Here is a 22,934-nt window from a genome sequence, read left to right as displayed (position 1 = left end):
TCTTGAGCCCCACACCCACACCCTGCACCAGGACTCACATTAGCCCACTGAAGCTTCATCCCAGCCTTGACTCCAGGGGTGACCAGGCCAGATGTGGACAGCTGGAGTGGCAGCCCAACTCCGGTAGGGAGCTCAATGGTGTTTTCCATGAAGATATAGTGAACAAAGAGGTCGTTCTTGGAGCCTTTGGTGAGGGCCTCTGCAATCTGGAGGTACACCAAGAGGCCACATAAGCAAGCAACCAGGAGGTCCCCGCTCCCTCCTGCGACCTGGGTCCCCGGCACAGCATGCCGTCCAAGCACCCGACAACTGCCAGGAAGCTCATGGGGAATGGCGACACATCCTGGCCGTCTGTCCTGAAGGCACCAGGGGCATCTGGCACATGGCGTCCTTTGGATTGGGACAGCTCAGCGACGAGAGGCCCAGGAGTCAGAAAGACCTGAGTTCAAATCCAGACTCAGACAGTGACTAGCTGTGTGACCTTGGTCAAGTCACCTAGCTGCTGCTTGCCTCAGTTTCCTCAACTGCAAAATGGAGGTAATAATAGCACCTCCTTCTCAGGGCGGTTGTGAGGATCCAGTGAGGTGGGATTTGTAAATGCTCAGCACAGCGCCCGCCCTGGCACACAAGAGGGGCTCTGGGAATGCTGGTTATTGTCAGCATCGGGCATCTGATGGCATTCACTCAAAGCATGTTTTGTGACCCAAAGGCCCTCTCAGAAATTGAGCAATGTCAGGGCTCTCCCTCCTCCTCCATGTTTCTTCTTCTTCCTCCTCCCCTCCTGCTCCTCCTTTTCCTCCTCTTCCTCATCTCCTCCTCCTCCTCCTCTTCCTCCTCCCCTCCTGCTCCTCCTTTTCCTCCTCTTCCTCATCTCCTCCTCCTCCTCCTCCTGGATTCCTCTTCTTTCCCTCCTCCTCCTCGATTCCTCTTCCTCCCCTCCTCCTCCTCCTCCCCTCCTCCTCCTCCTTGAGTCCTCCTCCTCCTTGATTCCTCTTCCTCCCTCCTCCTTCTCCTCCTCTCCTTGCCTCCTGCCTCCCTGGCTTCCTCCAAGCCTTTGGCAGGAAGCTTTCCTGATGGCCCTTCATGCCAGTGCCTTCCCTCTGGGATCATCTCCCGTGTGTCCCACCTCCAGCTGGACAGCACAGGGCTGTTTGCATGTTGTCTCGCTCATTGGACTGGGAGTCCTTTAAGGACAGGCACTGATCTTTGCCTGGCACACAGTAGGTGCTTAATAAATGCTTATTGCCTGACTCACTGACAGCTGCTTTGTTCCATGCTTTGACACTCTGGGTGAGTTTGGTTTTGTTTTTTAAGCCCCATAGTAATAACAACTGTGGAGAGGCAGCATGAGACCGTGGGATGAGGCAGAAGCCTTAGGGTCCAGGGAATCCGGGTTCGAGCCTTGCCTCTGACCCAGACCAGAACATCAGTCATGGAGGAGGTGCCCAAGGATTGAGGCGTTCTTTGTACCTCCATCCCCAGCACCTCCAACACAGTAGGATAGAGGGGGCTGATAAATGACTGCTGGTCTATTGATCTCCTGCCTCTCCCCAATGGGCACACATGCACCAATAATGGCCCCCTTCCTCACCTCGGCTGGCCAGATCCCTTATCTACCTTCGAGGCTCAGCTAGGGAGCCACCTCCTCCCAGAAGCTTCTGAGATTGCCCCTGGATCTGCAAGAGCCTTTTCCCTCCTCAGACCTTCCTAGATCACTTCCTTCTCTCCTCTGGCCCATCCCTCCTGACCTGGGGCAGTCCTCTTTCCACCTCCATGCCCCAGAAGAGGGCAGAGACAACAGTGGCTTCAGCACCTCAAAAGGACACCTGCTGGCTGCAGAATGGGGCCCAGACCCAGGTGTGGTGGCCAGGCCTCAGCCTGGGCTCTCAGTGCACCCGCCCAGCATCAGTGGCAGCCTCTGGGTCAGAGCAGCAGGCCACCAGGGTCCAGGCACTCACCATCTGAGGAAGACCTTGCAAGGACTTCACCGTCCTGAGCAGCGCTGTGCCCATGACCTTGAGGTCCTCCAACCTGACGTAGCCCAGCTCTTCGCCCAGAATGCGCAGGTAGGCCTGGGCCTCGGGGGCTTCCCTGGACCCCAAGTCCTTGACGAGCTTCTGGAAGTTGAGCATCAGTCCGTTCACCATGTCCTGCAGATTTATGAGAAAGGACATAGAGGCCGATAATGATGGGATGCCAGCACTCACTGAACTGCAGAACTGGACGGTTGTCAGAGCTGGGGTGGGGGTGGGGGAGGCCCAGAGAAAACTGAAGGTCAAGGTGTCTACCCCGGGGTACCTGCAGCCTCACAGTCACGTGTGGCCCTCTAGGTCCTCAAGTGCTGCTCTTTGACCAAATCTAAGCTTCACAGAACAAATCCCCTCAAAGGGATTTGTTCTGTAAACCTTGGACTTAGTCAAAAGGTCATATCCAAGGACCTAGAAGGCCACACGAGGCCTTGAGGCCACAGGTTCCCCACCCCTGGTCTAAACATCAGTGGAAGGAACTCAGGGGAAACAAGAGAGTGGCCTGGGGTTTCCCAAGGGCTGGCCTGGAACCAGAAATAACAGGGGTGGGGGACAAGATGCCAAGAGGAAGATTGAGCCTGAAGGGGTCTCTGAAGTAAAGCCTTCCTGACACAGTTGCCCCCTCCCTGAGGGCTGTGAGAAAAACCTGGCTAGCCACAGGTTGGGGGAGCCACAGGGAGGATTCCTGGCCGGGGACAGTCGGATGAGGCCCCTTCTGGCTCCCAGTCTGGGTCCAATGGCCCAACCACAGGATAGATGACCAAAGGAGAGGCCCAGGCTAACCTTCATCACAACCCTCCAGCAACCCCCCACCATGGAAAACAGCCATGGTGGGCAGGGGACCCCCATGATGAGGAGCTTTCTGGGTATCCCAGGGACCTTCCTAAAGCACAGTGGAAATAAGTTTTCTTTTTCCCAGAAGCCTCTGGGTCAGAGGGACCCTAACCTTACGCAACTGGGAATTAGGAAAGAAAGTGACACAGCATCCCTTCAGAGAGAAGCATTGAGGACATGGAGAATTGGGTGAGAATTCTGAGGTATGACTGAGGCAGGGCAGGGGTCTGAGTACCTGGTCCCTCTTCTCTTCCTTGGTATAGCCAAAGTGGTCCACTAAAACCTTGGAGACTGGGTCGGGAACTCGGCCGTCCACCCAGTACAAGGCTTTGGTGGCGCTATCTGGGAAGAAACCCTGCTTTCCAAAGAGTGCCTCCAGGGTGGGCTCATAGCCCTTCCCCTCCAGGCCGACCTGAGGAGAGAAGAGAAGTCAGCACAGACCCCCTCAGGCACCTCCCCTAGGAAAGATGCCCCCTGAAAGTGCTCACTTCTGGGAAGCCATAAAGGTAGGAGGCCCCTATGAGATGGGGGCCTCCGAGTCCCACCAAGAGCTAACTCCCTGGGGCAGGTCGATGCCTCCTGCCTTTGCCATCCTGAGAACCCGCTTAGGAAGGCAGCCTTCCCTCCCCAGGACCAAAGTTCTTTGTCCAGAGGTGAGCTCCGGAGGGCAGCCGGCAGGAGAAGGAGGCTCCCCACCCCACCTGTATTCCCCGGGGTGCCTGGCCAAGGGGGCAGGGCTGTACACAACATACCTCAAAGAGGTCAGTGGGATGGAAGCCAAAGACGGAGAGGGTGGTTTTCAGCATGGTCTCCTTAGGTAAGTAATTGTGGGGGTCAAACATAAGGTTCCCTTCTACCTTGGAGGAGAAAGGGCCAAAGATAGGGATAGAAAAGGTCTTGGAGAATTGGTAGTTCTGAGAAAACCTTCTGAAGTCCATGGCTGCGGGGAGCTGAGAGCCCTGGAGAGCCTCCTTCACTTGGCTTCTGAGGCTGCAAAGGAAATCAGGGTTCAAGTGACACCCCAAGGAACTGCAGCCCCTGGGCCGGGCTTTGGGTTCTGACATAGACCTGAGCTGTCATCCCCACCTTTTCCAATATGCTTGCTCCCCTCCTCTGACAGCGCCACCCCCCACAGTCCCCCTCCTCTGACAGCAACCCCCACAGCCCTCCTCCTCTGACAGCACCACCTCCCCTCCCCACATCTCCCTCCTCTGACAGCACCCCCTCACAGACCCCCTCCTCTGACTGCGCCACCTCCTCTCCTTGCATCCTCCTCCTCTGACAGCACCCCCCCACCCGCCTGCCACAGCCTCCCTCCTCTAACAGTGCCACCTCCTCTCCCCACCCACCACAGCCCCCTGGAATAAACCTTCATCCTCTGCATGCACTGCCCCCTCCCAACAGCACCACCCCTGGATGAGGCCCCCATCCCCTGGCCCACCCCCTCCTCTGATTCTGCCCCCACTCTGGGGCAGGCTCTCATCACCTCACACCTGGAGGCCCTGCCTGTCTCAGGTTTCCCCCACTCCAGTCCCTCCTCCACTCAGCCACTAAAGAGATCTTCCTAAAGCACCTGTCTGACCATGTCACCCCCTACTCGATAACCTCCCATGGCTCTCCATCACCTCCAGGACCAAATATTGAATGCTCCCTTGGGCCTTCAAAACCCTTTCCCCAGCCCCCAGGCTGTTCCTCACCCGGGACTCTCCCTCCTCATCTCCATCTCCTGGTTTCCTTCCAGACTGGGCTCAAAGCCTCCATTGGCAAGAAGCTTTTCCTCGTGCATCCTGCTCCCCTCCATACCTCACTCCGCTCTTCCCAGCCCCTAAGCCCTGCCCAGCTCAGCCTGACCGGGGTCTGTCCCCACACTCCAAGGGGGTCTCCCCACCCCAGATTGTGTGCTTCTCAAGGGCAAGGACCTTCGTTTGCCTTTCCTTGTATTCCCAGACCTTTGTACATGGTAGTAAGCATTTAATAAATGCCTTTGATTGACTAACAAATCTGACCATGCCAAGTCTCTTCTTAAAGACCCTCAGCGACTCTCTCTGCCTGGCATTCCAGGCCTTTCCATTTGAACATGCCCTGGCTGCCATCTCTCCAGGCCCTCAGCACCCCCCACACCCCCTGGGTTCTCACCTCCTTGCCTTTGCTCACACAGTTCCCAAAGCCAGGCATGCCCTCCTTGCCTCTCTGGGACTGTCTTAAAGGCTGACTCCAGGAAGTCTGCTTTGCCCCCGACCTAAGACCTTGCCTTGCACTGACCCTGGTCCCACATCCGCTGCTAGCAGGGTGCCTTTGCTCCCTGTCCCCCTTTCTGCGGGCAGGGGCTGTGTCTGGCAGCCCCTTGGTCCCTCCCTGCACCCTGGGATGGGATGGAGGGTGGGTGGGTGTGGCCTGTGGCCAGGGTGTGGCCCAGGGCAGCAGGTGGGTTCTCCCTCTGGCTTACTCTTGTACACTTGGCTCCTCGGAGACCAGGACATTGGCGAGGTGAGATGCCACGAAGCTCCTCACTTGCTCGCTGGTCTCAGTCTGCAGATCGATGATCACGTGCCTGATCATGTGGAGGGTCGGCTGCCTCATCAGCAGGAGGTAGGCGGCCAGGCGCTTCTCTTCAGGGGCGGTGCCATCCAGGAAGGTCTGGAGAAGGACGTTCTGGACCTGCAGCCCAAAGAGAAGGCACAGAACCCTGGTGTCATTGGCACTCGGCAGCTTGTCTCAGGCTGGCCCAGCCAGAGGCCCGGGGCTCAGCCCTGCTCTTTAACGGTGACCCCAAACAAGGCCTGGGGCCTTGATCCCCCCTCTGTCAAATGGGCCCAGTCACACTTGACTGCCCAACCTCAGAAGGTGGATATGAAGGAAGCATGTTTGAAGGAACCACCCCCAAAATGGGGCTGTGCTCACTGTACTGGAGAAGGAATGAAGCTCCTACTATGTGCCAGGCCCTCCACTGAGCACTTTACAATTAGTATCTCTTCTGATCATCTCAGTAGCCTGGGGAGGCAGGTGGCCACTTTACACATGAGGAAACCAAGGCAATCAGAGGTTAAGTGACTTGCCCAGGGTCATACGCAGCTAGTAAGGCCAGGGCTATATTTGAATTCGGGTTTCTGATATCCAGGCCCGGTGCTCTAACCACTGGGCCCCCTTGCTGCCTCCTCCAAGGTCATGAAGCTGGGCCTGAAACCAACCCTCCCCCCCTCCCCCCAGTGCTCTGTCCAGAGCCCAGCCCAGGCCCAAGCCCACAGGGGGCACTCAGGAAATTCTTGTGCCATGAAGCTTAGAGGACGGGGACCCAAAGGAATCATTTGCTGGGCACTGCATTCTCCCTTTTACTCGGCCTTTGTTTAAAGTCTGCTTTGCTATGCATGGGAGGTGAGAATAGAGGAGGAGAGTGGATGAGGAGGGTCAGGAACTTCTTGGGCACAGTGGGCGCCTGGCCTCCACACTCTGGGGAACCACCCTGGCTGATCCGTCACAGGACTGGGGAAGCCTAGGGCTCAACCTTGCTACAGACACGGCCACTGAGCCAGAACAGGCAGGCCCAGGGCAGCCTGGGGCCCTCAGCCTCCAGGCCAGACATCTGCCATGGCCTCACCTCCTCGGTCAGCTCCATCTTCCGGAGGGCCTGGATCGCAGCTTTCTGCACCGAAAGGGATGGTGCCGGACTCTGGATGCATTTCAGAAGGGAAGCCTTCAGCTGTGGGCTCACCTCCTCCAGGGTTCTGCCCATGTTGCCAATGACCTGCCAGGAGAAGATGGAGAGGGCCCCCCATTAGAGGAAGGCAGGAGAAACTGAGGCCAGCGAGTGGGGCTCTGCTTAGTGAGAGTATGACCAGTACCCTGAGGGTCAGGTAGGTGGCTTCCTCGCTGCCAACACACTCGTTCCCAAGCCGGGAGGTCAGGTAGTCAGCAACCTCCTTCAGCTCCTGTGACACCATTGAAGTTTTCTGGTGGAATCTGGGGGTCAGAGAGCAGAGTTAGCAGGGACCTGAAGACCTTGGGTAGGGACTCAGTTCCCTCCCCTGTCACATGGCTTAATACCAGCTGTGATGCCCACCTCACAGGGGTATTGGGAGGAGGCTTTATACATCTCCAAGTACCCTGAAAAGGTGAGCTGGGTGAGCCCAGGGACTGGGCATCCCTCTGCCAGGGGCTGTCCTCAAGCCCCTGATCCACCCCCAGGATCCAGGGACACTCACTTGTTCACCACGTGGCTCAGGGCATAGAGAGTGATGCGGCTTGGCCGTTCCTGGGCCACTTTGAAGATCTCCCGCAGCCTCTGGGCAGAGGGGTTGGGAATCAACGCCATGATGTAGGAGGCTGCGTCGATCAGCAAAGGGTTGGTTTTCTCAGTTTTCAGCCAGTGCAAGATATGGGAGTAGCACTGGGGCTGCCCACACTGTACCAGGGCCTGCAGGGCAAGGGGGCTGGGGGGACAAGAGGACACAGGGGTTGGCTTATCCATTCCTCTTTGGCCCCTCCGGCCCAACAGGACAACTCTACAGTGCCTCCAGACACTCCCAACCTCTGCCCATCAGTGGGCCTGGAGAACTTTCGCCTCCCTCTCCATCTATACTCTAGAGCCCAGGCTGGATGCCCACTGGTCTGGGCTGCCTTCCCAGTGCTTCCTTCCAGGAAGGACCTTCCCTCTTGGCCCTTCTCTCACACTTGTAACATGGAATGCTGTGTACCTGACCTCTCTAACCTGGAGTCTTGTCCCCCAGCAGACTGTGAGCCCCCTGAAGGCAGGGGCATCATCTGAGCTAAACTTTGGAGGTTCCTTAGGGCCTAGCCCACAACTCTGTGACCAGGCCCAGCCTGACAGATGCAGCTGATGGCTCCTGGGGCCACCAGAAAATCTCATTCCTGGTTCTGTCCTCTTTCTTGTCCTCTTTGCCCTGCTTTTCCTCCCTGGGAAGTCTTTTCTGGCCTCTCATTAGCCAAATTCTTCCTGCCCTTCCTGGCCCTGCTCAAATACTGCTTCTTCCACAGAACTCCCTGACCCCCCAGTGCAGGGACCACCCCCACACCTAAGCCTTCCCTGACCCCTCAGTGCAGGGATCACCCCCACACATAAGCCTTCCCTGACCCCCCAGTGCAGGGATCACCCCATACCTAAGCTTTTCCTGACCCCCAGTGCAAGGATCACCCCCATAACTAAGCCTTCCCTGACTCCCAGGGCAGGGATCACCCTCCCCTCAGTTCCCAGGGCCCACAGGCTCATGGGCCATCTTTTCATGCTGGGGTCTAGGCTGTGTGGTACCACGGGTTCCCTGAAGGACATGGGCTGTGCCTGCTTCCCATTCCAGGATGGCCAAGCTAAGGTTGGCACAGGTGGAGCTCTTTACAGGCTTCCTGAATACATGGCATCCACAGTACCAATTCTGATATCCTAGGCAGGCCTCTGTGTAGGTGCAGGTGCCTTTTTTCCTTAAGCACTGTAAGCTCTCCGAGGGCAAAGCTGTGTCCTCACAGCAGCAAAAGGGAGGTCACCAAGGATGGGGACCATAAACTATGTCAAGCTAGATCCCTTCTGGATTTCACAGCCGTGCTGGACACAGGCCCATCTCTTGCCTGCCTCGGCCTCCTGGTCCTGGTGCCCCTGCTGATGTTACCTCGAGACTTCGAGAAGCTTGGGCCAAAGGGAAGTGATGGTCTCTTCATTGAGGGCCCTTAGGCTGGTGACCAGTCTACTGAAGAGTTTGGCTTGGTGTTCATTCTGCTCCGAGGTTGACAGCTTCCGCAGCTCCTGAAGGGTCTTCAGAACTACCTCCCCTCCCTCCTTGGCAGGGGCTGTGGCCTCCACATTCTCCAAGGCAAGGCTTCTCTTCTGAAAAGCATCTGGAAGGGGGTAGAGCCATGTCCAGGATCTCAGGACTGGAAGGAGCCCCCACATCTGCACCAATGCCTTGGCATGGAGTCATTGGTGGTTGGCCCTTTCTGGTCACAGGGAGCTCACTGCCTTCAGAGTCCATCCACCACATTCTCAGCAGGTTGGGCTCCTTGCCACTCACTCCCCGTTAGGTAGGCCCCTTTCTTCCCCTAGGCCTCACACTCCTAATCCGTAACAAGAGAATCTCTACAGCCCCGCCTCAGCTCTGAACTCTGGGTCCCCCTCGTCACTGATACTGGCTGGCAGAGGGGAAGGGCAGGCTGTCATCCAGAGAAACCTGACGGGGCCAGGACAAGGCCACTCAAACCCAGCATTCCTTTCAGTCTCTCATGCCCACTCCCATCACTCCCAGAGCCCCCTCACCCACAAAGGACACCCACTGCTGGGAATGGCCTTTAGTGACTACAGATGTGGACCAGCAGAGACACAGAGCCTAGACTGCAGAAGGATGCCTAGCCCCTACAGCCTGAGACCCAGAGCCCACATGCCCTGACTCTAGATCCTGTGCTTTCCCACTGCCCAGCCCTGCCTCAGCCAGGCTTCCACATAGCCCACCTGCATCAAAGAAGCGGCTGTTGATCTTGGGGGTATCTTCAAGTTTCAGGGTCTGTGTGATGCGGGCCATCATGCCGTACTGATTCCTGGAACACAGAACACGGCCTCACCTCAGCTGCCCAGCTCTGTGCTCCTATCACCATCTCTCCAAACGTTGCCCATCTGTCCTTCCTTCAGGAGGCCTCCACTGACCTCCTGGCCCAGCCCTGTTCCTAAGCACTGCCCGTCAGTCCCCTTCACTGGGCCTCATGGCATCTAGGGCTCTGGCTGGTGCCCTCAGCCAGACTCTGGCCTTGCCTGGTCACCACCCACCCAGGCGGGGGACTAGCACAGGGCTCCCCATGGATGACTGCTGGTTGGCTGGTGGCCAGCCCCACTGTCCAAGCCAGACCTCCTTTGCTGGTGACCAATCCCACAGCCCAGGCAGGGCCTCTCCTCCTGTACAAGCTCGTAGGACTCTCTCCCCACTGGCCATTCTAGGACAAACTGTCTCTGCTTCTAGCCCCGCTGGGATAGTGAGACCCTGGCACAGTCCAGACAGTCTTGTTCACCCGGCCTTCCCGCCTCAGCCCTTGCACCAGACAGGGCTGGGCACACAGTGAAAGCCAGGCGGCTCACAGACTGCTGGCCAGGGACACATACTTGTAGGAGAAGGGCAGAAAGAGATGCTGTTCCCTGCAGACAGCTTCCGCCACGTGCTTCCTCCGAGGGTCCAGAGTGTACGCGCACTCCTGCCGGCTGCTGAGCAGCTTTGATAAGGGGCCGCCCTGGAAACGAGAATTGGGAACGCTGTCCACCCTGATGCCAGCTCCAGTGCCAGCCCCTTCCCTTCCACCCAGCCAGAAGATGCCTGCTCGTTCTGGACAAAGTCTTCCTCCCAGAGATCCCAACCCGCGATCTCCTGCCTTCCCTGGCTTTGGAGAATCCTTGCCACTCTCCTGACCTGGGCTGGCTCACACCTATCATCATCATCATCATCGTCATCATCATCACCATCATCACCACCACCACCACCATCATCATCATTGCCACCATCAACATCAACATCATCATCATCATCATCATCAACACCATCACCATCATCACCACCATCAACATCATCATCATCATCTTCACCATCATCATCACCATCACCATCACCACCATCATCACCACCATCATCATCATCACTATCACCATCATCATCACCACCACCATCATCATTGCCATCATCATCATCATTGCCATCATCATCACCATCAACATCATCATCACCATCACCATCAACATCATCATCACCATCATCATCACCATCACCACCATCATCATCATTGCCATCATCATCATCATTGCCATCATCATCACCATCAACATCATCATCATCATCACCATCAACATCATCATCACCATCACCATCAACATCATCACCATCATCATCACCATCACCACCATCATCATCATCACCATCATCACCATCATCATCACCATTGCCATCATCACCATCATCATCATCATCACCATCATCACCATCATCATCATCACCATTGCCATCATCACCATCATCATCATCACCACCATCACCATCATCAGCATCATCATCTTCACCATCACCACCATCATCATCTTCATCATCATCACCACCATCATCACCATCATCATCATCATCACCATTGCCATCATCACCATCATCATCATCACCATCATCATCATCATCATCATCACCATCATCTTCACCATCACCACCATCATCATCATCATCACCACCACCATCATCACCATCACCATCAACATCATCACCATCATCACCACCATCATCATCACTATCACCATCATCATCACCACCACCACCATCATCATTGCCATCATCATCATCATTGCCATCATCATCACCATCATCAACATCATCATCACCATCACCATCAACATCACCACCACCACCATCATCATCATCATTTTTATTTTCTGTTTCAAGCCAGGGTGTCTTGTTTCTCCAGCCAGGCTGGCAGGGCCCAGAGCTGCCCCTGGCCCCAGACCAGGCCAGCCCAGGAGCCCCAAGATGCCCAGTTGGGCAGAGTTAGGCTGCTGCTCCACAAAGGCTTTTTGAATTCATGAGCCTGTTTCAGGCAGCCAATCAATCACCACACTTTAATCCAGGGCCTTCTCCTCTGCTCTTTCTTGGGACACAGAGGAAGCTTGGCCACTGCCTTAGCCTGAGGACCCTGCCTTGCCTCAGCCCCACTGCTGTAGCCTGAGGACTTCAGCCTTCCTTTTCTGTGCTGTCTCCTCCAATTAGCCCCTTATGAGAGGGGATCTTCTCCATATTTCTATTTTTTATCTGCAAGCATTGTAGTCAATGCTTAATACTTCATTCATTCATTCATTCACCCTTTTTCATTCATTCATTTACTCATTCATTCATTCACTCCTTCCTTCTTCATTCATTTGCTCATTCAGACTATGTGCTGAACACTGCTAGGCCAGAAATGAAGCCTCCTCTGCCCTCCAGGACTTGATATTCTAGCAGGGAAATGACAGACACATAGCAACAGAAACATAGATAGACTCAATAGGAGGAGAATAAGTCCATGGCTGAGGGGTCAGTGCCGAAGCATGGCTGTCCTTTCCCAGCCCTGCCCCAACAAGGACAATCTCCCTATGGGGGCATATCCAGGCTCCTGCTGCCCAAGGTCCAGACATGTTTACAGAGAATCAGTGCCCAGAAACGGGTTGATAAGGAGCAAGTCGATTCCCAAGACCAGGTTGATGAAGTCCCAAGGATGCTGGGCTGTCAGACAGAATGGTCCCGGGGCTAGGGCTGGGTCAGCAGCTTAGGCCCATGGGAGGTAGTGTGGGGGGGGGCACTGAAGAAGAGGTTCAATTCCAGCCTCTCTACGAGAGGGTGGGGTCAGCTTCCTCCTTGAGACCCAGACACAGCTGCCCACCTCCTCCAAGGGCCATTGGGCATCACTATCTGATGCCCACAAAGACTCTGATCTCCATGCAGAGAGTCCTGGGCTGGCAGGTAGCAGTGGCTGGCCATCCTAGTCCCATGGTTTGGATCAGTGCCTTCCTGTCTCTGGGCCTCAGGGGCCCTGGGTGAGATCCCTCTGAGGTCTGAGGTTTGGAGGTTTTATTGACCATGACTCTGGATCCCAAGGACCTATAAGGACAGGCACTTACCAGGCCTTTGATGAGGGCAATTGGACTAGCAGCCTTGCTGATGGGCTTGAATCTATCACATTTTTCCAGGTTTCTGTCAAGCAATATTTCAGTTCCAACATCTTTCTTTGCCCGAACTGTGACATCACTGGAGCAGTTTCCGTACACGGTTTCCTGGGCAGGAGGGAGTACATTAGGTGTCAGTGCGCACAGTGGCACCTGGGGCAGGAGATTGGGGGTGGGCAGCAGGAGAGCAGCAAAGAGGCAGGAAGCCTCTCACTGCCCAGGAAGTGTGAGGGGAAGGGGCCAGGCTCAGAAGCTCCCAGGAGCCACAACCTGGGTCAGCATCACAATAAATATTTTCAGAAAACTCAGTTTTTTAAACAATTTCAGTCTTTTTGGCAAGGAGTGCTGTTTTAAGAGGGAAGGGTGCTTTCCTGAGTCCCAGACCCCTCTGTATTCTGACATCTCAAGATGGGGATGCTCCATCTCTCTGGTTGGAGGGGATCTGCCAGGCAGGGTTGTCTGCCAGCCAGGAGGCACCCCAGCTCCTTCCCTCTCTAGGGTCAGGGTAGTGAGGAAGGTAGGTCAGGATCAGGAGGAGAGGACACCTGAGGATCGAGAGCCACCAGAGACTGGTTTTCTGGGGGGCTGTTCTCAATTCCCCATTTGGCTTGGGCAGTGGGGACCCTGCCAGCATGAGCTTAGGCACATGATACGGCAGCCAGGTGGCACAGTAGGCAGAGAGCCTGGACTAGGGAAGACCTGAGTTCAAATTCTGTTCAGCTGTGTAACCTGGGGCTAGTCACTTTCTCCTTGGCCTCAGTTTCCTCGACTATAAAATGGGTCCATTTGAGGCTCACACGCTTGGCAAGCCTTGAAACCTTGTCTACATGGTGACCGTCTTGTCGGCGGATGAGTGGATGTTCTCACCATGGCCAGCACGCGCTTGCCCTCCTCTGTGTCCATAGGCACCAGGAGCGCAGAGACCACGCCTCGCTTCATGTTGAGAATGTGCGCCGGCTCCTCCTTCTCGGGGTACAGGAGTACTTGCTTCCCGTCGGGGATGCTGAGGCGGAGGTCGTACCTGCCCCGAGAAGAGACAACCATGGAAGTCCCGGGCTCCGCCTCCTCTCCGGGCCCCTCCCCACGGGCTCAGCGCCGGCGAGTTCCGGTCACGACTCTGCTCCTCTCCCAGCAGACCCCGAGTGGACCCCCTTCCCGCCCTGGGTCTCCAGGTCCTCCGTGGTCACTGGGCGGTGACTCTGGACCGGACGATCTCTGGACACATGGTCCATCCCCAGGCGCGTTGGTGGCCCCTTTAGGCCGCCAGCTGCTGCCAGGGCCAGTCTAGTCCGGCCGAGGGGAGCGCAGACTCGAACCCCTCACCTGGACAGGGCAGCGGCGAATTCGTCCGAGTTCTTGGTCTTCCTCAGCAGGGCTTTGCCATCTGGGTCGAAGCCGTACACTTCCTTCAGCGTGCACTGACTCATCTTCAAGATGAATCTGCACAGCTGGGGGACCTCTAGCTCCACCTGAAAATAGAGACCCCCCCATGAGCGGTTCGGCAGAACCCGGCACCAGCGGGCGAGCGGAGGGAACCCAGCGGAGGCCGCTCCGGACTCAGAGAGCCTGGCGGAGCCCGGGCAGCCTCAGCAGCCTCGGTTTCTTCGTCTCCCAGGAGATTCTGCCTCCCAGAGGGGCTGAAGTGCTGGGCAGACACCTCTTTGTCCTGCCTTGTGCGAGCTCCATAGGGGAGCAGCGGGGACCAGCAGCCAATCACAAGCTTTGGTCCCTGCTGGAGCCCCACCGAGCTTCCCCAAATATTGTGGGAGGAGCCTCAAACGTTTGTTGATTGACCTGCTGACAATTACTCCCAAGAATGAGCATGAGGCCATTGAACTGTTTGGCCCAGTACGGGCAGATGCCAGGGGCAATCTGTGGGACAGGGAGTGAGCACCCCAAACTTCCCCCGAGGGAGCTCCCTGCCCCCCTGCTTCCCTTGGCAGTACCAAACCCCGCAGTTTACTCCTTGCTGAGCATTGTCTAAGCCTATCTTGGTTCCTGGGGTCGGGGCGGGGGGGGGGGGGGGGCAGACAGGGGACGGGGAAGCGAGAGGATACTACGGAATGCACTTCACACAAGCTTCTCCTCCATCCCTACCTGGCTCCTCCTCCCTCGGAGGGAACATTCCCCGAGCCAAAGTCCAGGCCTTTCCTTGGCTCACTCACCGACAGATCCCAGGGGTCACCTCCACTACCCCACTCCTGTCAGCAGCCTCCTGGACAGCTCTGGCTGGATGGCCTGCGCTTTCCCCTGCCTTCCTCTACAGCCTTTCCGGCCCTCATTCCCTGATTGCCCCGGGCCCGCAGCCAGATTCTCCCGTGTCAGTGGCTTTCTCCAGTTGCTCATCTCTAGGCCTTGTTTTCCTTCCTTTCTGGACGGGAAGCTTCGTGAGGGCAGGGCTATCTCTCATTTGTCTCTGCATCTCTGTCCATGGGACGATTCACCAAGGGTTTGCTAATGGCATCCCCGAGGGAGAGGGGAATTTGGAGGTCATGCCTTTCATCCCTCCCCACCCCCTGCCCAAAGTGTCAATAATCCTATACTAATCTATCACCACCCAGTTTTCTTTTGAAGATTTCCAGATATGGGTAACTCAGTATTCCTCAAGCCAGTAAGGACAGCCAGCATGGTAGTGAATGAACAAATGGTTTTTAAAGCCACAGAAAGTTCAGCACAGTTCCAAATACTGCTGGACTCTACCCACGTCTTCAATGTGGCTGGCAAAGCTGGACAGAGCTCCTGCCCTGGGCTCCTTCCAGGCCGTGCTGGGAGGGAAGCAGAGATAGCCCAAGCCCAAGCTGGCCCTTTCAGAGCTCCCAGGGGGGCAGGGAGGGAAGACAGGGAAAGGAGGCAGCCAGCCTAGACAGAGGAGGCTCCTGGCTCCAGGGCACCCACAAAGTGAGGGACATTCTCTGCTTAAAATGCTAAAAAAGGGGGAGAGTACCAGGGTCTCCATTCTGTGCCCCAGCCTGAGTGCCTTCTTCACAATCCAAACACAACATCAGCCTTCAGGACTTGAGATTGCTTCCGAATCTCTGGGACAATGACACTGATTCTGGCAGACTCTCGAGACCCCCCCCCCCCAGAACTGGCTAGGGCCCTTGGGCAGAGCATACAAAATGCTTCCTCTGCCCCAAACACCTGGCAACAGCTGGACTGCCTTAGAGCCTCTCCCCTGTCTGCCTCTGCCTCACTCCTACTGCAGTGAGACAAAAAGATTCAGCAGGAGCTTTCCTAGACAGGTAATTCTGCAGGTGGGCAGATAGTCAGGCAATAAGCATTTACTACGCGCCTCCTGTGTGTCTGGCTCTGTGCTAAGAGCTGGAGATACAAAGACTAACTGACAAAGGCCTGGCTCTCCAGATGGGGAAGCAGCCTGGGGATGCTGGCCTGGAAGCACCTGTCTCCCGTGTGGGCACAGGGCCCTGGACTGAACCTTGGACTGGAAGTGACCACTACCGCTGAGGAAGCACATCCCTCCTGTGTGGGCACAGGGCCCTAGGGGATAGAAGCCCTTCCCCTGGCACTCCTGGGGGCTACTGACCTTGCAGTTAATTTTGGTGGCGCTGTAAGAGTCTGCAGTGCCAGCCACATTGTTGGCACTCTCGGCTTCATAGCTATATACATATTTTCTGAGGTGCTTGAAGCGGATAGTATCTTCTGAAAAGAAAAGACAGGTATTAGCAGTGCTCCAAAGGTCTGCTGGTGACCCTGAGGAGCTGGGGGATCTGGGGGCCCCCAGACTGGGCTTCCATCTGCATACTCACTAATGGTGCCCTAGCCTCCCAAACTAAGTCTTCCTGCTGATGGGAGAGGGGAGAAGGGACCGGACCCTCAGAAGACAAGATCCTAATAATCCTTTCTGAGTTCGGTGGAGATCCAGTGCCAGGGTGTGCCTGTCCTAGCTGGGTCAGGGCAGCTCAGTGGCAGAGGCCCAGGCCCAGGAGGGGAATCTTTGTGAGCACAGCTCCTCTGTGGGTACACAGTTCCTGTACCCACAAACCTGCAGACCTCAGTTACAGAACAGCTGAGCATGCAGGAGGGCCTGGCCTTAGGGACAATGGTAGGTCATTCTTCCACCAAGCTGGCTATGGGTTGCTGCCTGACCTAGGCAGTGCCCCTAGCAAGCAGCCTGGCCAACATCTGCCAGCGCCCAAGCTGGTCTGACTGCGGGCAGAGGGTGGGTCCGGCCAGCAGGTGGCGCCAGAGCCCTGCCTAAGGAAGGCAACCCTCATTATTTGACTAAGACTGGCTGCCCAAAGTCAGACTCCAAAGGTCCTTGGGAGCCCTGGGGGTGGGACAAGCAAACAGCCCAGGACAGCCTGGGTGGGGGTGGGGGAGGCGGTCTGGCCTTCCCGTCAGAGGTGGCTCAGGAGCTGGGCTGATCAATGATTAATTAGCCCACCCACGACAGCAACACAATGTTGACTTTCAAGGGCCAATGGAGCCCAAGGGAGAAGCTGGGGCCCTGAGCTCCCTGGGCCTGGGCTATTGTCACCCAGGGCAGCCCAAATCCCCCTACCACCACCCCTGGCACCCAGGCTCTCCAGTGACTTACTTGGGCAGGTTGGGCTCTGGTTTTCTTTCCCCTCCTCTTCTGGAAAGAAAGAAGAGAGAGATAAGTTATAGTCAGTCTGTGGCTGCCATGGTCAGGACCCTGATGCTATCCCCTGCAGGGTCCCCACACTTCCCCCAAAGTGTCCTCCACAACCTTGCTAGGTCTCCAAATTAGATATCCTCTGGAAATAGTCTGTTTCCTGGCTGAATTGCACGTGCTACTCTAATGTGGGTCCTGGCCATCCATGCCCACTGAGATAGGGATCTGGCCTGTATATCCACCCCTCCAGCACCAGGGGCTAAGCTGCCTGCCAGCTCTCTGCGGAATTTGGGGGGCTCTTTTCCACTACCCATTGCCACCCTGGGGAGTGTTCCCTCCCAATTCTGGGGCCCCAAGCCTTAGCAGAAAAGGAAAGGTCATCCCTGGGGCTCCCCACCTCTGGAGGACCACCTCTGGGGCCTCAGAGAAGGGAAAACAGCCCATCCCCAACCCACCCATCCAGATACAGGACACTGAGGCCTTTGCTTGGGCCCTTTGGCCTGCAAGCCAAACATCTGGAGGTGTTTGCCCATGCCCTATCTCTTTCTGCAGATCAGATCACATAGGTTTCTGCTCAGGCCATTGCCCAGCCCTCAGGCTCATGAGCCCAGCACTTACGGGAAGAGCTGCCACCCAGGAGCAGCAGCAGGAGCAGGAGGGTGCCCCAGGTTCCCATGGTGGCCCGCCAGGGACGGGGCCTCCTGGGAGCTCCCAAATCCATTTCTTGAGTCACTTTGGGCTGGCTGGCTGTCGGACTGCTCACTGCCTTCTCGGGCTGCTGGCTGCCTGCTGGGGAAAATGAGCCCGCTCTTTTGGAGCCGCCCTTATATAGTTCTCAGCCGCTGAGCTAATTGGGATAAGAAGCTCACAGAAGATTGCAAAAGGTCCAAAGGGCAGAGTCCTGGGTCCTCCTGCATTTTCCACATTAGGTTTGCCTGGACTAAGGGCCCCAGCAGGAAAGGCAGGAAGGGCAGAGGAGAAAGGAGAGCCTGAAATCTGACTGGGACCCCAGGCTGACTTCGGGCCAGTCAGGAGGCTTTTCATTGAAGCGGCCTTTCCTGCTCAAAGGGTTTTCTGAAAGTACTTGGCCATGGAGGCTGAGTCCCTGACTTCAGCATTGGTCATCCAGATGTCCGGGCTGTGTAAGGGACTTTTAGAGATGATCTAATCTACAGCCCTTTGTCATGAGCAGAGAAAGAAACTGAGGAAATGGGCTGCCTGCCTTTGTCTAGAGAAAAGGAACAGCTCATCGGAATAAAAAATAAATCTTCGATCCCTATCTGAATGATTCCGACTCTACTGGGAGCAGCTCAGCCTTCCAAATACTCCCTTTACAACTCTCACCTCTCTCTCTCTCTCCCTCTCTCTCTCTCTCTCTCTCTCTCTCTCTCTCCCCCCCTTCCTCTCTCCCTGTCTCTGTCTCTGTCTCTGTCTCTCTCCCTCTCTCTCTCCCTGTCTCTCTCTCTCTGTCTTTCTCTTTGTCTTTTTCTCTCTGTGTCTCTCTTTCTCTGTGTCTCTGTCTCTGTGTCTGTCTCTGTGTCTCTGTCTGTCTCTCTGTCTCTGTCTGTCTCTGTCTCTCTGTCTTTCTCTGTCTCTCTCTCCCTCCCTCTTTCCCTCCCTCCCCCCTCTCTCCCTGGGCCCAGGGCTCTTGAAACCCCACCATCCAAGAACAGGTTGGAGGAGCTGGGGGTGTTTAGCTTGGACAAGAGAAGCCTTAGGGGGCATCCTCTCACTATCTCCCATGACCTGAAGATCTGGCTGGAGCAGAAGAATTCATTCATCTTCCTGTTCTTGGTCTTGGGGGCGTAGAACAGGAAACAGTGGGTGGGAGTGGCCAAGAGGCCAATCTAGGTTTCACAGGATGAAGAGCCTCCTAACCTGCAGGGCTCCTCCAAAGCAGACTAAGGCTGCCACCTGAGGAAGGAGCTCCCCCTCCCTAGAGGTCTTCAGGCAGTGACTGGATGACCGCTGACCAGGGAGGAGGTCAAAGGGATGTTCAGTCAGAGCAGCCTGCTTCTGTGGTCCCTTCCACCTCTGGGATGCTGAGGCAGTGAGGGCATGGAAGCCTAGACAGAGGTGTGGGCATGTCATTAGAAACCTCCTTGGAAAAGGCACTGCCTGGACTCTCGGAGGAGAAAAGAAAAAGCAAAGGGCCAGGGAAGTAGCCAGGAACCTGAGACCGAAGGCCTAGAGAGGGGTCAAAGAGCCTGGAGCCCAGGGCAGCTCCCTCCAGGCCACTGCCGATTGGTGGAAAGCCACCGCTAATGAGTCCTGGTGGCTTTAGACACTCACAGCACAAAGCTTTCAAGAAGAAGTGGAAACCACGCCTGGCCTAGGAGGGACAATAGGCCTTCCCTCTGGTTCCCCAGGAGTCAGGGTCAGGAACCTTTCTGTAAACAGCCCTCTTGTATTCATCCCTAAGCATTTAGGAAAAGTACTGCAGGGGAGGTTAGCAAGCCTAGTTCAGCAACAAGAGAAGCCACCTCTGGGAGTGTGTAAGGAGAAAGAGCCCAGGACCCTGGCACCTACACCTACTGCAGAGGTGTGTGACCCTGCCAAGTCACTTCCTCACTGAGTCTCCCTCTCTCAACTCTAGAATATGGATGACTATCATTGTCCAATCTTTCTCACTGGGTTGTGGAGGGAAAGTGCTCTGAAAGCCTTAAAGTGACCACTATGCTCTTTTTAAAACTCCCCGCACCCAAAGCAGATTAGCAAAAGGAACTTACCATGTGTCAAAGCCAGGCCCCACAGGACACTCACCCAGGCATCCCAAGCCTTGTTTATGGAGGGGCAGGGGATCAGAGAGGAGGCCTCTCAAACTACCAAGGATCCTAGGAGAAATGTCCTAACTCACTAATGCTAAGAGAAATTCAGAACAGAACCTCTCAGGGATGAGTTGGTAAAGATGAGCAAAGTCACTGCTTGAGAAGCTTCAGGCCCCCAGTCTTGGGAGGTACCTGTGCCCAGAGTGATGGTGGGTGAATGGGGAAGAGCCTCTGGTGTTCCCCTGGGAGCCAGCAGGAAGCTTAGCTCCCAACATTGAAGGGGGGAGCCTTCCCACAGTGGGCACGAATGCCCATAGTCAGCGTGGTGGGGGCTTTCAGCCAGGAAACAGACAAACACTCGTGCCCTCACCCATGGCAAGGCATTGGCCCAAACCCACCAGAAAACAGCTTGGATTTCTGCTTGGAAAGTCCCTCACTTCTCTCTGACCCAGCTACCCCCTTCCTTGGGTACATGTCCCCAAGGAGGAAATCGAAGGCACCAAGAAAGGGTCCATCCATCCCCAAACAGTGACAGCAACACCTTTTGTGGTCACAACAAACTGAAAACAAGGTGAGTGCCCACTGACCAGGGAATGCCTGAACAAGTGGATTTAGAAGAGTAGGAAGAACTTTATGAAGAAAGCAGAACCAGGAGAAAAATGCAGGTGCTAAGCCCAATACTGTACAAGAAGGGAACCTTAGGGTTTTGCACAAACAAAGCCAATGCAACCAAGTTTAGGAGGGAAGCAGAAATCTTGGAAATAATTTTTACAACAAGTGTCTCTGATAAAGGCCTCCTTTCTAAAATATGTAAAGAATTGAGTCAAATTTATAAGGATACAAGTCATTACCCAATTGACAAATGGTCAAAGGATATGAACAGGCAGTTTTCAGAGGAAGAAATTAAAGATATCTATAGTCATATGAAAAAAATACTCTAAATCACTATTGATTAGAGAAATGCACATCAAAACAACTCAGATACCACATCACACATCTCAGACTGGCTAACATAGCAAAACAGGAAAATGACAAATGTTGGAGAAGATGTGGGAAAATTAGAACACTAATGTATTGTTGGTGGAGTTGTGAACTGATCTGACCATTCTGGAGAGCAATTTAGAACTCTGCTCAGAGGGCTATCAAACTGGGCATACCCTTTGACTCAGCAATACCACTGCTAGGGCTATATCCCAAAGAGAGCATAAAATGGGAAAGGACCCACATATACAAAAATATTTATAATAGCTCTTTTTGTGATGGCCAAGAATTGGAAATCAAGGGGATGCCCATCAATTGGGGAACAACTGAACAAGATGTGGTATAGGAATGTAATGGAATACTATTGTGCTATAAGAAATGAAGAGCAGGCAGACTTCGGAAAAACCTGGAAAGACTTATATGAACTGATGCTGAGAGAAGTGAGCAGAACCAGGAGAATACTGAACACAGTAACAGCAACACTTCGATGACCAACTTTTTTCTTAAATTTTTTTAGATTTTTTATTATTTGTTTACAATACACAGTTCCATAAGTTTTTGAATTCCAAATTTTCTTCCCCTCCTCCCTTTCCCCCTCCCCACCAAGGAAGCATGGAATCCAATATATGTTCTACATATACATTCTCATCAAGCTTATTTACACAATAGTCAAGTTGTAAAGAAGAATTATGACCAATGGAATGAATCACGAGAAAGAAGAAACAAAACCAAAAAAGAAGAGGAAAAAAAAGAGAGAGCAAGTAGTTTGCCTCAATCTGCTTCAGACTCTGTAATTCTTTCTCTGGATATAGATAGCTCTTTCTATCATGAGTCCTTTGGAGCTATCTTTGAACCTTGTATTTCTGAGAAGAGCCAAGTCTATCAAAGTTAGTCATCACAGAATCAGTATGTCTGTGGTTGTGTACAATGTTCTCCTGGTTCTGCTCCTCTCACTCAGCATCAGATCATATAGGTCTTTCCAGGTTATTATGAAGTCCGTATGTTCCCCATTTCTTATACAGTAGCATTCCATTAAATTCATATACCACAACTTATCTAACTATTCCCCAATTAATGGGCTTCCCCCTGATTTCCAATTCTTTGCCACCACAAAAAGAGCTGCTATAAATTTTTTGTGTATACAGGTACCTTTCCCACTTGTGTGATTTCTTTGGGATACAGCCCTAGAAGTAGTATTGCTGGGTCAAAGTGTATGCCCAGTTTGATAGCCCTTTGAGCAGAGCTCCAATTTGCTCCCAAGAATGGCTGGATCCGTTCATAACTCCACCAACAACATAACAGTGTTCCAATTTTCCCACTTCCTCTCCAGCATTTATCATTTTCCTGTTTTGTCATGTTAGCCAATCTGACAGGAGAGATGTGGTATCTAAGAGTTGTTTTGATTTGCATTTCTTTAATCAGTAGTGATTTAGAGCATTTTTTCATATGCCTATAGATATCTTTAATTTCTTCCTCTGAAAACTGCCTGTTCATATCCTTTGACCATTTCTCAGTTGCGGAATGATTGTATTCCTGATCAACTTTAACAGATTTAGCTCTTCTCAGCAATACAATGATCCAAGACGACTCCAAAAGACTCACAATGGAAAATGCTATCCGCATCCAGAGAAAGAACTGTGGAATCTGAATGCAGATCGAAGCAAACTATTTGTTTTTTTTTTTGTTGTTTGTTTCTTCCTTCTTGTAGCGCCTCCCTTTGGTTCTAACTCTTCTTTACAACATGACTAAAGTGAAAACATGTTTAATATGAAAAAAATGGACCCTTGGGGGCCAAGGCCAACTCCGCGTGGGGACGAACCCTTGGGCGCTAAGCCCCGTGCTGCGCAGGGACGGAATCTGAACTGCAACTTCGCTAGCACTAGGCTCCATGGCCAGCCTTGGTCCTGGAGAATGGGAGCTCCTGTCCAAGTCCATTCAGTCCAATCAAATCAGCATTTCTTATAGCCCTTTTCTGAGGTAAGGAAGGGCTCAGGACCCAGAGGCTCACAACCCCAGCACATGCTCACCTGGTGCCACCTGGAATGATGGAGTCAGCACGGTCTGTGCGCTGGGGC

General features: G+C 54.2%; 1 protein-coding gene across 5 annotated transcripts in view; it reads right to left on the bottom strand.

The window, feature by feature from the left end:
- The window catches only part of APOB (apolipoprotein B), a 44,247-nt gene extending 26,343 nt beyond the window's left edge, over nucleotides 1-17,904 (bottom strand). For 4 of the 5 annotated variants that reach the window (XM_036752502.1, XM_036752498.1, XM_036752499.1 and 1 more), the window contains exons 1-17: nucleotides 17,729-17,904; nucleotides 17,072-17,110; nucleotides 16,058-16,173; nucleotides 13,837-13,982; nucleotides 13,381-13,534; nucleotides 12,469-12,621; nucleotides 9,952-10,076; nucleotides 9,310-9,395; nucleotides 8,477-8,702; nucleotides 7,061-7,288; nucleotides 6,701-6,818; nucleotides 6,457-6,603; nucleotides 5,308-5,519; nucleotides 3,614-3,851; nucleotides 3,097-3,273; nucleotides 1,959-2,150; nucleotides 39-206 (exon numbers count right to left, since the gene is read on the bottom strand). In XM_036752502.1, coding sequence (XP_036608397.1) covers nucleotides 39-206; nucleotides 1,959-2,150; nucleotides 3,097-3,273; nucleotides 3,614-3,851; nucleotides 5,308-5,519; nucleotides 6,457-6,603; nucleotides 6,701-6,818; nucleotides 7,061-7,288; nucleotides 8,477-8,702; nucleotides 9,310-9,395; nucleotides 9,952-10,076; nucleotides 12,469-12,621; nucleotides 13,381-13,534; nucleotides 13,837-13,982; nucleotides 16,058-16,173; nucleotides 17,072-17,110; nucleotides 17,729-17,831 — 2,628 coding nt within the window. In that variant the 5' untranslated portion in view covers nucleotides 17,832-17,904. The remainder of the gene's footprint in view (nucleotides 1-38; nucleotides 207-1,958; nucleotides 2,151-3,096; nucleotides 3,274-3,613; nucleotides 3,852-5,307; nucleotides 5,520-6,456; nucleotides 6,604-6,700; nucleotides 6,819-7,060; nucleotides 7,289-8,476; nucleotides 8,703-9,309; nucleotides 9,396-9,951; nucleotides 10,077-12,468; nucleotides 12,622-13,380; nucleotides 13,535-13,836; nucleotides 13,983-16,057; nucleotides 16,174-17,071; nucleotides 17,111-17,728) is intronic. The other variant, XM_036752500.1, reaches the window with a different exon arrangement.
- Between the last annotated feature and the right edge of the window lie 5,030 nt (nucleotides 17,905-22,934).

Source organism: Trichosurus vulpecula, chromosome 3 (genome assembly GCF_011100635.1).
Source record: "Trichosurus vulpecula isolate mTriVul1 chromosome 3, mTriVul1.pri, whole genome shotgun sequence".
NCBI classification, from domain to species: domain Eukaryota; kingdom Metazoa; phylum Chordata; class Mammalia; order Diprotodontia; family Phalangeridae; genus Trichosurus; species Trichosurus vulpecula.
The sequence above is the reverse complement of the archived record's forward strand: the minus strand, read 5'-3'. Positions and strand labels throughout refer to the sequence as shown.